The following is a 14,217-nucleotide window of genomic DNA, read 5'->3' on the forward strand; positions in this document are numbered from 1 at the left end:
TTGGAGATAAAAGGTAGTTTGGAGATTAGCCTGTAACTTTTTAGATCGGAGGGATCCAGGTTGGGCTTTTTTAACAGAGGTTGGACAACAGCGCTTAAAGCCAGAGGGGACAACGCCGGTAAGTAAGGAGCTATTCACTATGGCAAGAATAATAGGGCAAATGAGGGAAAAAATGTATTTGAAAAGACGAGATGGAATAGCATCAGAGGAACAACAGGAAGGCTTCAGGTGAGAGACCACCTCGGACAGCTGGGAAGGAGACACAGGTGAGAACTGATGGAGAAGGCATGCTGAGGTGTGAGACTCAGAAAGGGCAGAGTTAGGAGGTACAGTGGTGCTTGAAAATTTGTGAACCCTTTAGAATTTTATATATTTCTGCATAAATATGGCCTAAAACATCATCAGATTTTCACACAAGTCCTAAAAGTAGATAAAGAGAACCCAGTTAAACAAATGAGACAAAAATATTATACTTGGTCATTTATTTATTGAGGAAAATGATCCAATATTACATATCTGTGAGTGGCAAAAGTATGTGAACCTTTGCTTCAGTATCTGGTGTGACCCCCTTGTGCAGCAATAACTGCAACTAAACATTTCCGGTAACTGTTGATCAGTCCTGCACACCAGCTTGGAGGAATTTTAGCCTGTTCCTCCGTACAGAACAGCTTCAACTCTGGGATGTTGGTGGGTTTCCTCACATGAACTGCTCACTTCAGGTCCTTCACAACATTTCGATTGGATTAAGGTCAGGACTTTGACTTGGCCATTCCAAAACATTAACTTTATTCTTCTTTAACCATTCTTTGGTAGAAATACTTGTGTGCTTAGGGTCGTTGTCTTGCTGCATGACCCACCTTCTCTTGAGATTCAGTTCATGGACAGATGTCCTGACATTTTCCTTTAGAATTCGCTGGTATAATTCAGAATTCATTGTTCCATCAGTGACGGCAAGCCGTCCTGGCCCAGATGCAGCAAAACAGGCCCAAACCATGATACTACCACCACCATGTTTCACAGATGGGATAAGGTTCTTATGCTGGAATGCAGTGTTTTCCTTTCTCCAAACATAACGCTTCTCATTTAAACCAAAAAGTTCTATTTTGATCTCATCCATCCACAAAACATTTTTCCAATAGCCTTCTGGCTTGTCCACATGATCTTTAGCAAACTACAGACGAGCAGCAATGTTCTTTTTGGAGAGCAGTGGCTTTCTCCTTGCAACCCTGCCATGCACACCATTGTTGTGCAGTGTTCTCCTGATGGTGGACTCATGAACATTAATGTTAGCCAAAGTGAGAGAGGCCTTCAGTTGCTTCAAAGTTACCCTGGGGTCCTTTGTGACCTCGCCGACTATTACATGCCTTGCTCTTAGAGTGATCTTTGTTGGTTGACCACTCCTGGGGAGGGTAACAATGGTCTTGAATTTCCTCCGTTTGTACACAATCTGTCTGACTGTGGATTGGTGGAGTCCAAACTCTTTAGAGATGGTTTTTTAACCTTTTCCAGCCTGATGAGCATCAACAACGCTTTTCCTGAGGTCCTCAGAAATCTCCTTTGTTCATGCCATGATACACTTCCACAAACATGTGTTGTGAAGATCAGACTTTGATAGATCCCTGTTCTTTAAATAAAACAGGGTGCCCACTCACACCTGATTGTCATCCCATTGACTGAAAACACCTGACTCTAATTTCACCCTCAAATTAACTGCTAATCCTAGAGGTTCACATACTTTTGCCACTCACAGATATGTAATATTGGATCATTTTCCTCAATAAATAAATGACCAAGTATAATATTTTTGTCTCATTTGTTTAACTGGGTTCTCTTTGTCTACTTTTAGGACTTGTGTGAAAATCTGATGATGTTTTAGCTCATATTTATGCAGAAATATAGAAGATTCTAAAGGGTTCACAAACTTTCAAGCACCACTGTACAATGTTAGCTCTGATTGTATTGATCTTATTAATAAAGAAGTTTAGAAAATCTTCACCGATTTCTGGGGAGGAGGTGGTGGAAACAGCAACTGGGTTTAGAATAGAATTCATAGTTTTAAACAGAACTCTTGGTCTGTTGGCTTGTTTGTTGATTAACATGATGTGGGAGAGGGATTAAAAAAAGTCATATGCACAAACACCTCCTGGCTGTGATTGGGGGTGGGAAAGGCAGAGAAAATGAATGAGCAGACAGATAGCAGAAACAAACGCCCCTTTTACAAAGCCTGTTCAAGGCAGGAATCGTACCCCTTGCATTCTGTATAAAATGTCCAAATGCGGAACAAGGGGTCTGTGTTGTTCCACCTCTTAGCTGGTAGTAACAGAGCCGGAATCGATGTCTTTGTAAAAGGAACAGTCAGAACGGTAGGACAGGGGTGTGACTTTTTTTTTTTTGGACATCCTTCTTTCCAAGACCAGCACGAATTCAAACATGTCCGTCTACAGTGTCTAAGGTCCGTGTGCTTTTCTGCCTCAAATCACTTCCTACTTCTCTTCACTTTCTCCTCCAACATATTTCTGATCACAGAAATATGCTGCATACACGAAGTTTATCTACTCCCCTCTGCCTCCTTACCATTCTCGTTCTCTCTCTGTTTGTGAGCTCAGTTTTCTATCACAGACCCCCCCGAAAGCCAGCTCAACTAAAGGACACAATCATGTGATTTAAAAAAAATAAAAATAATAATTTATATATGAGAGAGGCTGTTACTTCCTTTACACACGAATTATTCACGTTGCATATGATGCTCAGCAACTTTGCTTGTGTTTACAGACTGGTATAAATGTGACAGCTAACAAAAGCACCTCAACACTCAATTCACCTGCTGTTCTTTTTAAAACAGCATCAGTATGATTGGGGTATTCATATTTTCCAGCACGTAGATATGTCACACTAGATGCCGGTGCTCTGTTGTGATACACCACACTTCTGGTTGTGGAACACCAGCTCACAATATTTACAAATAAATAAACAAGCTAATAAATAAATAAATGAAAGTTAAAAAATAAAAAAGCACCACCACACACTGGTGTGGCTTCATACCAGCTTTATTTTTTCAGCTGGAAAACTGGAATATTGAGGTGCCTTCTTTATGCCAATTACATAAACAGTTATTCCACAAAATCGAGTCGTACATGAGCTAGCCAACAAGGTGCATAGCGCTGAGTTGGCTATAAACCATGTACGACAAGACTGAGTGGAATAATTGTTCCATTTCATTTCTACTGACCACCAGAGGTGGTGCTTTAAGCGCCTGGATGTTAGGGGTGGGCGATATGTATCGTCTGCGATGTCATCGTGAATGTTGTTTTGACGATGTGTAATTTTGCATTATCGAGTTTTTTTAATTAAGCCGCCAAAAATCAATACAGAGCGGAGCAGACCCGGCGCCAGACACGGACTGACGGACGGGCCTTGAATTGCTTTGGGGGGGGGCACACATTTTATACGCCAAGCCAGGGCAACACAACTGTTTCTAGCAACCCAAGAGAGCAGCACAGACGTGACGAGTTAAATATTCTAAGAAACCTATAAAGCAACCAAAACAACTTTCCAAAATGTATCAAACATTGCTCAGCATATTAAAAGTTTTTTTTTTTTTTTTGCTCCGCTGGCCTCACAACGCACAAAGCTGATTTCGGGTATCTACCGGAAGATGTCGTGATATGATCCCGTCCAGCAATAAAATGTGATTGGCTGAGACAGCTGCTCATTTACCCAGATACCATCTGAAGAAAAAATGCGATTGGTCGGTTGGTTCATTCCATTACATTAACCCATTGGTTCCCAAGAAATATTAGTCCACGTTTATAGCAATGATCCAGAAATTATTACTAGTGTTTCTGTACTCACGGATAATAATAAATGAACCGATCAGCCGATTTCGAATAGTTTCAATACATTTTAAATTGAGCACATTTTTCTTTATTATTGTTATACTGAAAAACTTTGACTTGTAGTTTACGTTTTTTTTTTTGAGGGGAAAAAAAAAAACAAAGAAGCTGTGACAGACTCCTATCAGGCCAAGTGCTGTCACTCGCCAGCCACTTTCAGGCATCTTTTTCGGATTAGTGAGACCAGACCCTCTGAAAATGAATGGGAAGATATCAATACTGGACTCTGTGAAAACTAACGGTCGCGAAGAGCATATGATTGAAATCGCCATGAAAAGTTGATTATACTTGAGTGTTAGGTTGGTTCTCATGACTCAGGAAAAGCTTTAAAATCCACTTTTCTCGTAGATTATTTTGACACTGCGCAGGCGCAGTACTTCTATAATGGCAGGAGAGGGACAGCGGAGCACGAAGCTGCAAGATGGTTGGAAAGCTGTTGGTTCAGATCGACATATGATTGGTTGTTGGCAGCGGAACAGGCGGGATATTTGCAGACCCGTACTGCCGTCAGAGACGGTTGATTAGAATGTTTGCTGCCGTTACGAACTGTCAATTGAATTATTCATTTTTATTAATTTAAAGTTGTTTAAGAAAATAAATATGGCTTTTCCTTAAATACTTGTGTCACTGCAATGATTCTTTTAGTCACTGTAATTATTGTAATCTTTAAGCAAGTGTTTTTTTTTTTAAATATCGTCAAAATATCGTTATCGTTAAAATCCTAAAAAATATCGAGATATTATTTTTTGCCCATATCGCCCACCCCTACTGGATGTCCATTACGTGTATGTGCAGGTCGAATGTTTGTATCAACAAAGTCACCTGTGACCTGGGTGATGTATATCCCCTCCCCAAGCACTAAAGGCATGTTCACCTCTTGCCATCTTCTTGCATTGGTAAGCAGGTTTTTTTTTTTTCAGGAGTGTATAGGCATCGCTGGTAATCTTGTACCTCGAGACAAGTTGGAGCTGCAAACTTTCATCCTCCAAGACTGCAATTAGCCTTTTATTTACAGTTAAGTGTGTTCCATAGGCTTTCAAGCAAGCCACAGATAGTGTTATACAACAACAAATAAGTAAATCTTTTTCATTTAAGCCATATATGAGTGGACCCACTCTGATTCGGCAGTCTAAGAGGAATAATTAAGTTCATGATCAGGTGGTGTTGCTCACCTTAATGCTGATCTCGAATGCCATTGCTTTGAGTATCGGGCTGGGATCTCCCCCCGTAGCTCTCAGTGATGAAATGCAAACTGTGTCAGCATAACAGGCCTTTGTTTGAAAGTTGGAGGGTAACTATCCACTTTTATGTTAAATTGTTATTGAAGACTAGTTACTTGCCTGGACGAATTAAGAAACTACATTTAAGTTAAGGGTTATTCCCCACAATTTTCATTCATATTGTAGAATTGACATGTTGTTTGTACGGAAGCCTAATTATGTAATTAGTCTGTGTTCATTTATTATTAACTAAGTGCAAGGTGGTTGTTCACCCCTAAGTGCACAAAGTACACTTGCCACACAGTTACATAGCTACTGAGGAGAAACCTGCCAAATAGGCTAGTAATTAGGCTACTGCGTCAACCTAGGTCTAGTGGAAGCAGTAGTTGATAATATTTATTAGTGGTGTCAACAATAATCGATTCGGCAATGCATCGCAATGCGGGGCATGGACAAATTTAGTATCGATTCGGCAACATACCAGATCGATTCAGCGTATTAAAAAAAAAAAACTTCCGTGGGCATTTCCGGAGCAACATCACAGACATGCGCAGTCTGTAGCTGCACACCAGTCGAGAGAGCACTAGCTTAGCAAGATGGCTGAGGCGGAGGAAGAGGACTGCGAGAGACAGGTTATTATTAACGCATCCAAAGCTTGGAAAGCTGACATCTGGGCACATTTTGGATTCTACGAGGTTGATGGGAAAGTAGACAAGACCTGTGTGTAAAAAAGAAAGATCTGGTCTCATTCAAAGCACTAAAAAGCTGTAATTTGTTTTCTTTTTCATATTTGAAACTCTATAACATTCAATTTTATTTTGTTTAAAACAGGAGTGACACACACAACAGCCAATAAAATGTTGTTCAGTATCTGACTGCTTGTACTGCCTCATGACTACTGAAAAATTTGCCTTGCTTTCAGTAAAATTTTAACGCATCACAATGCATCGTAGAATCGGACTGAATCGAATCATTACCCTCCGAATCGTAATCGAATTGAATCGTGAGGGCTGTGCCAATGCACACCCCTAATATTTATGACACGCATTGATTGCCAAGCCTTTCCTGAGCCAGATGATGGCCATGATCAAGGTCGCTCTTGCCTTGGGGTTGAACACTTAAGGCAGGGACTCACTGAGCTGGCGTGCATGAATTGTAGCTGCATGATTCTAGCCCACCTAGAGAGCAAAATAAGCTCTCAATTGCCCTCTGCACAGAGGAACAGCGCTGTGTCTCCTAGTGCACACAAGCACTGCAGGTCTGAGTCACAGGAGGCCCCCACTAGGGGCAAACACAGGAAAATAGATCCCCTGGCCCAAAAGGTTGATACTTTGGCCTCTGAGTTTGTACAGATTAAGACCCTCCTACTTAATCTGCAACAACCGAGTGCACAGCCTGCTAGCATACCTGCTACAGCCACACAACAGTCTCCTTCTGAGGCACTGCCTCTGATACCGTCACCAGCCTTTGAGATCCAGGAAGATGCCCTCTCCACTAGGGCTTCATAGAGCCTAGTTCTCAGTGGTAGGGGTGTTGAGGAGGGGGTAGAGGAGAACTCCCACTTCTCTCATCCCAACTCCCAGCAGACAAGGCACAGTCGGGCTCTAAGACTAGCCAGACATCAGTCAGACCTGCTGTAAAGATGGCTCTAGCACATCTGGGGTTGGATACAGCACCAGCCCAGGGGACTCCTTAAAGTGCCTTTTTGAAGAAGACCTCTCAGTCTTCACCTTTCTGTGTCCTGCCTTCAGCCCCATATATTGAGGAGCTGCAGAGATGCTGGGCTGACCCCAGATATTTCTCTCATCTCCCCAGCGACAGCAGAGTGCTGGCTAGCATGCAGGATACAGCTGATCACGGCCTAGACCGCATGCCCAATATAGAGCCAGCTGTTGCCGTCATGGTGCTGTCACCTAATGAAGCATTTAGGCCCGATGCACGCTGTCCCTGGTCGCAATGCCATTTGACAGACAATCTGATTGTTAGAGAGCTACAACACAGCAGCTTATATTGGACGCATTGGGAATTCTTTGTCACACCTTATACTTGCCCTGTCCCAGACATTGCAGACCTCTGAGGTTGACCCTTCTGCCCAGAGCCTGAGTGATGCCTCTTTACAGACATTTGCCTATATGACCAGAAAGCTGGGAAGGCTAATATCTTCACTAACCCTTGCTCTGCATCAGGTATGGCTAGCCCAGTTTCTGCTTCTGGAACCCTGCAGGAAAGCTCTCCACTCTCTTTCTGTTGTTCCAGGACAGCTGTTTGGACCTGCTGCACAGCAGGCTCTGGAGTGTAACCTACAGATTACATAGGTTAGACAGCAGTTTGCCAGTCTGCGCCATGACCGCCCTCCAGACAGAGGCCCTCTGGTCACAATACATATGGCTCAGACAATACCACAGCCGATAATGCAGCCGAGGGCACAGCGCTCAGCCAGGTTTCACCAGTCAACCCACACCCAGATCCCTCGCTTGGTACAGCATGGCCAGTCTTCTGGCCATTGCTCCTCTAGGAAGGGGCGAAGGGGCAGACAATGACCGTATCTCTCCCATGGTCAGGTGCTTCACCAAGCAGCAGCTCAGGTGCTGGGAAGCACTTACATCAGACCCCTGGGTTGTGTCAACCCTGTCACAGGGTTACAGCATTCAATTCAGACGTTGACTGCCGAGGTTCTGTGGGGTGAAAATGACCACTGTCAAGGACTCGAACAAGGCTCTGGCCCTACGCCAGGAGGTCTTGACTCTCCTGGAGAAGGGTACCATCAAGCCATTAGACAGTTGTTCACAGGGAGCCCTGGTGCCTCCCTGTACAACGGGACCTCCTCTCACAGCTAGAGGGTCAAATCTGGCATCCAAATCCAGCTCGGCTGCTACTCTGGGTCTGGCCTTTGAAGGGTCAGAGCCATTGTTAGGATCCTGTAATCCAACAGTTGTGCAGACCATCAACAGCTCCCAGGCACCTTCCACCAATGTGCGCTACACTAACAGATGGGAGCTGTTTTCTGAATGGTGCCATGCACAAGATCAGGAACTGACATGCTGTTCTATACCAGTAATTCTCAATTTTCTCCAGCCCCACCTTGACGAAGGCCTTGCAACCTCCACCATCAAGGTTTACATAGCTGCTATCTCAGCTAGGCATAACAAGGTAGATGGGATGACTGTTGGGTCCCATACTCTTATGACACACTTTCTTAAGGGTGCACAAAGGCTAACACCACCTCGGAGAAACCCAGTACCCTCTTGGGACTTGCCCTTTGCATTAAAGAGACTGTGCCAACCCCCATTTGAACCTCCAGAGAGGTTGGAATTGAAGTATTTGTCTATGAAGACAGCCTTTCTCTTAGCCATGGCTTCAGCCAGATGAGTAGGTGAGTTGCACACCTTATCAGTGAGCCTACATTGGAATCCTGGTGACACAGGAGTAACCTTATGGCTTAACCCTTCCTTCCTCTCAAAGACCTTTTCATCATCTTAGACAAACCAGACCCTCAGTCTGGTAGCTTTTGAACCCCCAAATCAAGAGGATGAGCAGAGGCAGAGTGCATACTTAGTGTGCTCAGTGCAAGCATTAAAGACTTGCATTCAAACCACTGCTGACTTCCAGGAATCAGATTCATGGTTTGTCTGTCATACAGGGCATAGGCGAGGTCCTGCCTTGACTAAACAGTGGCTGTCGAAATGGACTGTAGACACTATTGTCAATGCCTATAGGGGCAGTGGTCTCCCAATCCCTCATGTGAGGGGTCACTCAATGAGGAGTGTGTCTGTGTCAGGGGTGGCCCTACGAGGGGTTCCTCTTTCAGATATTTGTGCAACTGCATCATGGACATCAACCTGTACATTTGCAAGATTCTAGAGGGTTACTGTAGTGTCTCTCAACCCAGTGGCAACAGCCATTCTTCCTACTCCTTCACAGCTCTCTTACAGGGGCAAGTAGGTCTTCCTCGTGACTTTGTTGGTATTAGTCATCCAGGTGCTTAAAACACTGCCTCTGGCAGTCAGTAGAAATGAAATAAAATGATGGTTATGTATGTAACCGTGATTCTATGAATTTTGGATGACTGCCAGAGCTTGGCAGTCACTCGCAATACTTGCAAGAAGATTGCCAAGAGGTCACTTTCTAGGTGAACGTGCCTTTAGTGCTGGGGCAGGGGGCATACATCACCCAGGTCACAGGTGACTTTGGTGATACAAACACTCCAAATGCATGTACACGTGATGGACACCCAGGTGCTTAAAGCACCGCCTCTGGCAGCCATCCGAAATTCATAGAACCGTGGTTACATATGTAACCATCATTTTATTCTATCCACATTCACTGGCTTTTGAGAAACAGAGCATTTTTATTTTTTTGCAAATTCGATAAATAAAAACTTTTTACAAAACATTCAACAAAATAATTTCTGCTGAGGCAGACTTCTTAAAAACCTATCGATGGCTGCACAAATTGACTTTAGTGTTTTTTGTTTTGTAGAAAGTGCCGTCTTGCTGAGGTATAGAATCGCTTTAGACATTTATTTAATTCTTCCTTGGACATTTCAGATATGTAATTTTCAAACTTCTTTGAGCTTTTGAACCAGTCTAAAAAAAAAAAAATCAACAAATTTTAATGCTTAAAGATGAAGAATGTAAGCAAATCGGCGAAATTACAGTAGCAATTTGTGAAGAATGCGATAATTCTTGAGAAATTAAAAAAAAGATACATTCTTACCATCAAATACTTTCTTTCTATATTTTGTTGCTTTTTTGTATTTTCTGGAGTTTTGCTTTTGAGTTTTTATTTCATCCTCAGTTGGTTAAGCAACACGCTCTGCCATTTTGTTTTTCTCTACTCATAGTATATGAGCTGATAGCCTAGTAGTAGAGTAGCTAATCAGAGCATGCAACTGCTCATATCCAGTGAATGTGGCTAGAATAATATGGAATATCTGTGGAAAAAGGGCTACAGAGAGACAGAAGGACAGAGCAGCAGTAACAAAATAATGAGAGAAATAAACAGGACAGTAGGTAAAGCATTCTAACTGCTTGTGCAAATTCACTGTACATCTACATCTCATTTTCTTTGCACACAACAATATCCACCCAACAAATGAGGACAGTCGGTTGGAAAAAAATAGATGCTGCTTATAAAACAGTAACATGGACCGAACTACTGAAGTGATGTGTTAAACAAAACAGTGAGTGATTAGTTCCCTCGTTCGTTCAAATTTATTTAGAGGACAGCATATCCTGTTCCAGCATTCATTCATTTGAAAGAATTTACTTTAATGCGAATCCATTTTCAAGCTGCAGAATTTGAATTATATTTATAATCGGTCATATCAACAAACGTACTGCACATCAGTTTGCAATAATACGTAGAATCACTTTGACTGTTCAGTTTGGAGCATCACATTAGTTATTATAGAAACTATACAAACAAACTAAAGAGATGATTGATCTAGAACGTTGCTGATCTTGTCAGTTGCAGGACTCTAACTTAATGTGAAAATTATTAATCATTCAGCTTGATACACATCCAAAATGCTTCACCTACTTCCTCATACCTGTCAGTCAGTAATCCTTTAGAGGATTACAGAGAAGAAAATGGAGAGAAAAAAAACCTTGTTCAGGTTACATATGAATAAGCAGAACCAGGAACTTAAGGGGATTTGGCCAAGTGTAACAACAAGGAAGGAGTGACGGAGTACACATGGTACAAAGATTCTGACAAGTTACTCACAGGTCCTCCTCTCTTATGGCTCTGCACGGTGAACTCGGGACAGAAGAGCAGGTCAGAGATGGCCAGAAGCAGAGACTCTGCCAGCGGCCGTGCTCCATCATCATCGTCGTCCATCTCATCCATCTGCTGAGACATGAGAGCTGACTTATAAGAAGAGCCAAATGACACCAATATAGTTAACAATTAATGAACGCAAATAGTACTGGCCTCTTATCATGGCCTCAGATTATTTCAATATTGCACAAGTGTGTGAAAACACAGTGTGTGGAATGTGAAAGAATTTTAAATTTACACTGCAAAACTTTACAGGGACTATGGCAGTGCTGTAGTGATCATCCCTGTGAAACAAACCCCAAACCCCCCACTGATTTAATTAAATAACATTCAACACCACAGGATGTACTGTTATAGGAAAATAATCCACAATGAGGTGGAGGCAAAAAAAAAAAAGTCATGATACTAAGAAACCACAAAGTACTAAGTCCTCTATCCTGAAAATACCTAAAGGGACTAAATATTAAAAAAAAAATCATTACAGAAAGCACCATTATATCAACCATTATACAGTTTTCTTTGTTAAATAACCATGCATTTTTAAAGGAGTCTCAGATTATGTACATCATCCACCACCATACAAGCCATACAAGTAAATGAGTTGTTACTATAGAAACAGTGATGTATTACAATAATGCCATTAATATAATATAAACCTATCATTTGAAATACTACCACGAGCTGATCTCTCGAGGTTACCAGAGGACTGGGCCCTCACTGCAACCCTAGCTATGTAATAGGTGAGAGGCCAAGAGCTATAGAAATGGAGACTTGATGCGCCACCCATGCGCCTCAAGAGCTGGTACTAGTACAGGAGTACTGGGACAGGAGACTGCCTGGGAAGGCCAGATCCTGGTGTGGGAGGGACTTTGACTTTGCTTTGAAAAACTGTTTGTGTTTATGTGCATATATGTTAATGCAAGACTGGACTCTAAAGATCTCAAAACCACCTTAAATAGACAATTATACTTTCCCGAACCAGTGAATACTCATTTTCTATTAAAAACCTACAGTGCCATTACGTTTCTGGTTACTTCATGCTACAAAACAGCCAGGTCCGCGTTGATCTTGTGGAAGCAAGACACCTGATACACGCAGGCCAACCTTATTCTCATACTTTCAAACAGCAGCCTGAATCAGAGCTCTGTGTGAGCCACAGCTCTGTTCCTTCACCGAGAAGAAGCACTCACCCCTCCAGCAGTGTGGGCGTCTTATCTCTGTCTTTGTAAGTGCTGTTTGAAACATACAAATCCTGCAATGCGGAGAAAAGTTACTCACTCCAGCTCGTCCGGCCCCAGGGACGGTGGACCAAAAGAAGCCCCTCCAATCCTGGTCTTCAAAGATATAGGGCAGGATGCGGCTAAGAATACGTGTGCAGTTCAGGACAATCTGCTTCTCTCTCTCGCTGGGGCATCCTGATTCTGCTGCCTGCACCAGCTTCTCCACTGCCTGCGAAACGGGAATGTATCAAGGAAGAAACCATGTATGCTAGTGCACATGCATATAGAGTACATATAAAACACAAAGTCAGGTGTAGAGACTGCTCTCTAGTCTTTCCAGTTGTTTAAAGCTACATGGCTTGGTGGAAGCCATAATGCTACTAACCTTTCACTCACAAAAAGCAACCCACTTCTTCTGATCCTTTAAGTGCTAACTGAAAGGTCATATACCAACCGAATCCAAATTCATCCATCATCTGGGCATGTAAACATATACTCAGGGTTTGAACCTATAAGACTAGTACTTTTAGTAGGCATATCAGACGCTCGCTGGCCATGCTGTGAAAACAGTGCATGCAGATGCTCATCCAAGTTTCCAAATCTGTCATGGCTTAACTCTTGAATATTTTCTATTGTGAATATGATCACTAAAACGCTTATAATTTCAGCTTTCCAAAGAAATCTCTCATTAATATCTGTTCAGTACTTTGGGAGTAACAGCAGGTTGAAGTCGGTACAACAGAGTTCACTCTTTGCTTGCAGGACGTCGGGAAACTGCTGGTGCTTTTTGAGTCACGGGAAAGTGCTCAGGCTCTCTCTCTCCTGATCGGTTTCCGACTGGATTACTCGTGAATATCAATCAGATAACTTTTATAGGGATGTTCTCTCGCTCTCACTGTTTCTGATGAAGTATTCAGCAAAATTTTCAGTCTGCTAATTTTGAGGTTATGCTTCAGGGGAGACTCTGAAGTGAGCTTTCAGAGCTTTACCTACTTATTTTTTCAAATCAAACTGATTCATGTAAATAAATAACTATTTTAGAATATAACTGTAGTTGTTTTGATGAAAAAAATATTGAGATCTTAGTGGTCAGAATGAAATAAAAAAACAGAAGTCAGAAACGCGAGTGTCAATTTCAATTCAATTAATTGGAATTTGTTTATTGGATGTGGCTCACACAGTTTTTTCGAGGTTAGCCTTGAAGCTGTGAACATTAATTGAAATAATCATTTATATTCTTTCATAGAAACACTGGTAGCCCCGACTTTTGAGAAATACAAAGGCTGACAGATCACAAAGAGGGGATTAGGAATAATCTTTTATTACTTTTTTTTCTAAATTGAGTGTACCGATTTAACTTTTTGCCCAATTAGCATAATGAATACTAATTAAATACTCATCTCATCTCATTATCTCTAGCCGCTTTATCCTGTTCTACAGGGTCGCAGGCAAGCTGGAGCCTATCCCAGCTGACTACGGGCGAAAGGCGGGGTACACCCTGGACAAGTCGCCAGGTCATCACAGGGCTGACAGATAGACACAGACAACCATTCACACTCACATTCACACCTACGGTCAATTTAGAGTCACCAGTTAACCTAACCTGCATGTCTTTGGACTGTGGGGGAAACCGGAGCACCCAGAGGAAACCCACGTGGACACGGGGAGAACATGCAAACTCTGCACAGAAAGGCCCTCGCCGGCCACGGGCCTCGAACCCGGACCTTCTTGCTGTGAGGTGACAGCGCCAACCACTACACCACCATGCCGCCACACAATCATCTATATGCCTGCCAATTTCCATGTAAATATCTTGAAAAATAGAAAAGTTATTAAGAAAAAACCTTTGATCTCATTGGCTAATGAGGCCCATTTTGGACCATGTGATCCTCATACAGAATATTACGGCAGTTTTCTAAAAATGAAGCTGGTTTTTTTTTTTCAATCTTGGATTTGTAATATCTCAAGAACGGATAAACATTTTAATTCTGCAAAAAGCATGTTGTTCTGCATTCAATTCTGAATTCAGTGGGAGCAGTTTCAACCAATTCGAATTGAATTTGAAGTATGCCTACTGAGTGAGGAATTTTCAGTTGTTTTAGT

The 14,217-nt window shown here is 42.3% G+C and overlaps 1 protein-coding gene across 2 annotated transcripts in view; it reads right to left on the bottom strand.

Annotated features, from left to right (window-relative positions):
* The window catches only part of hid1a (HID1 domain containing a), a 67,067-nt gene that overhangs the window by 43,406 nt on the left and 9,444 nt on the right, over positions 1-14,217 (bottom strand). Inside the window, exons 3-4 of one of the 2 annotated variants that reach the window (XM_060901386.1) lie at positions 12,173-12,343; positions 10,841-10,963 (exon numbers count right to left, since the gene is read on the bottom strand). In XM_060901386.1, coding sequence (XP_060757369.1) covers positions 10,841-10,963; positions 12,173-12,343 — 294 coding nt within the window. Of the gene's footprint in view, positions 1-10,840; positions 10,967-12,172; positions 12,344-14,217 lie in introns of both variants that reach the window. The other variant, XM_060901385.1, reaches the window with a different exon arrangement.

Source organism: Neoarius graeffei, chromosome 20 (assembly GCF_027579695.1).
Source record: "Neoarius graeffei isolate fNeoGra1 chromosome 20, fNeoGra1.pri, whole genome shotgun sequence".
Taxonomy (NCBI): Eukaryota; Metazoa; Chordata; class Actinopteri; order Siluriformes; family Ariidae; genus Neoarius; species Neoarius graeffei.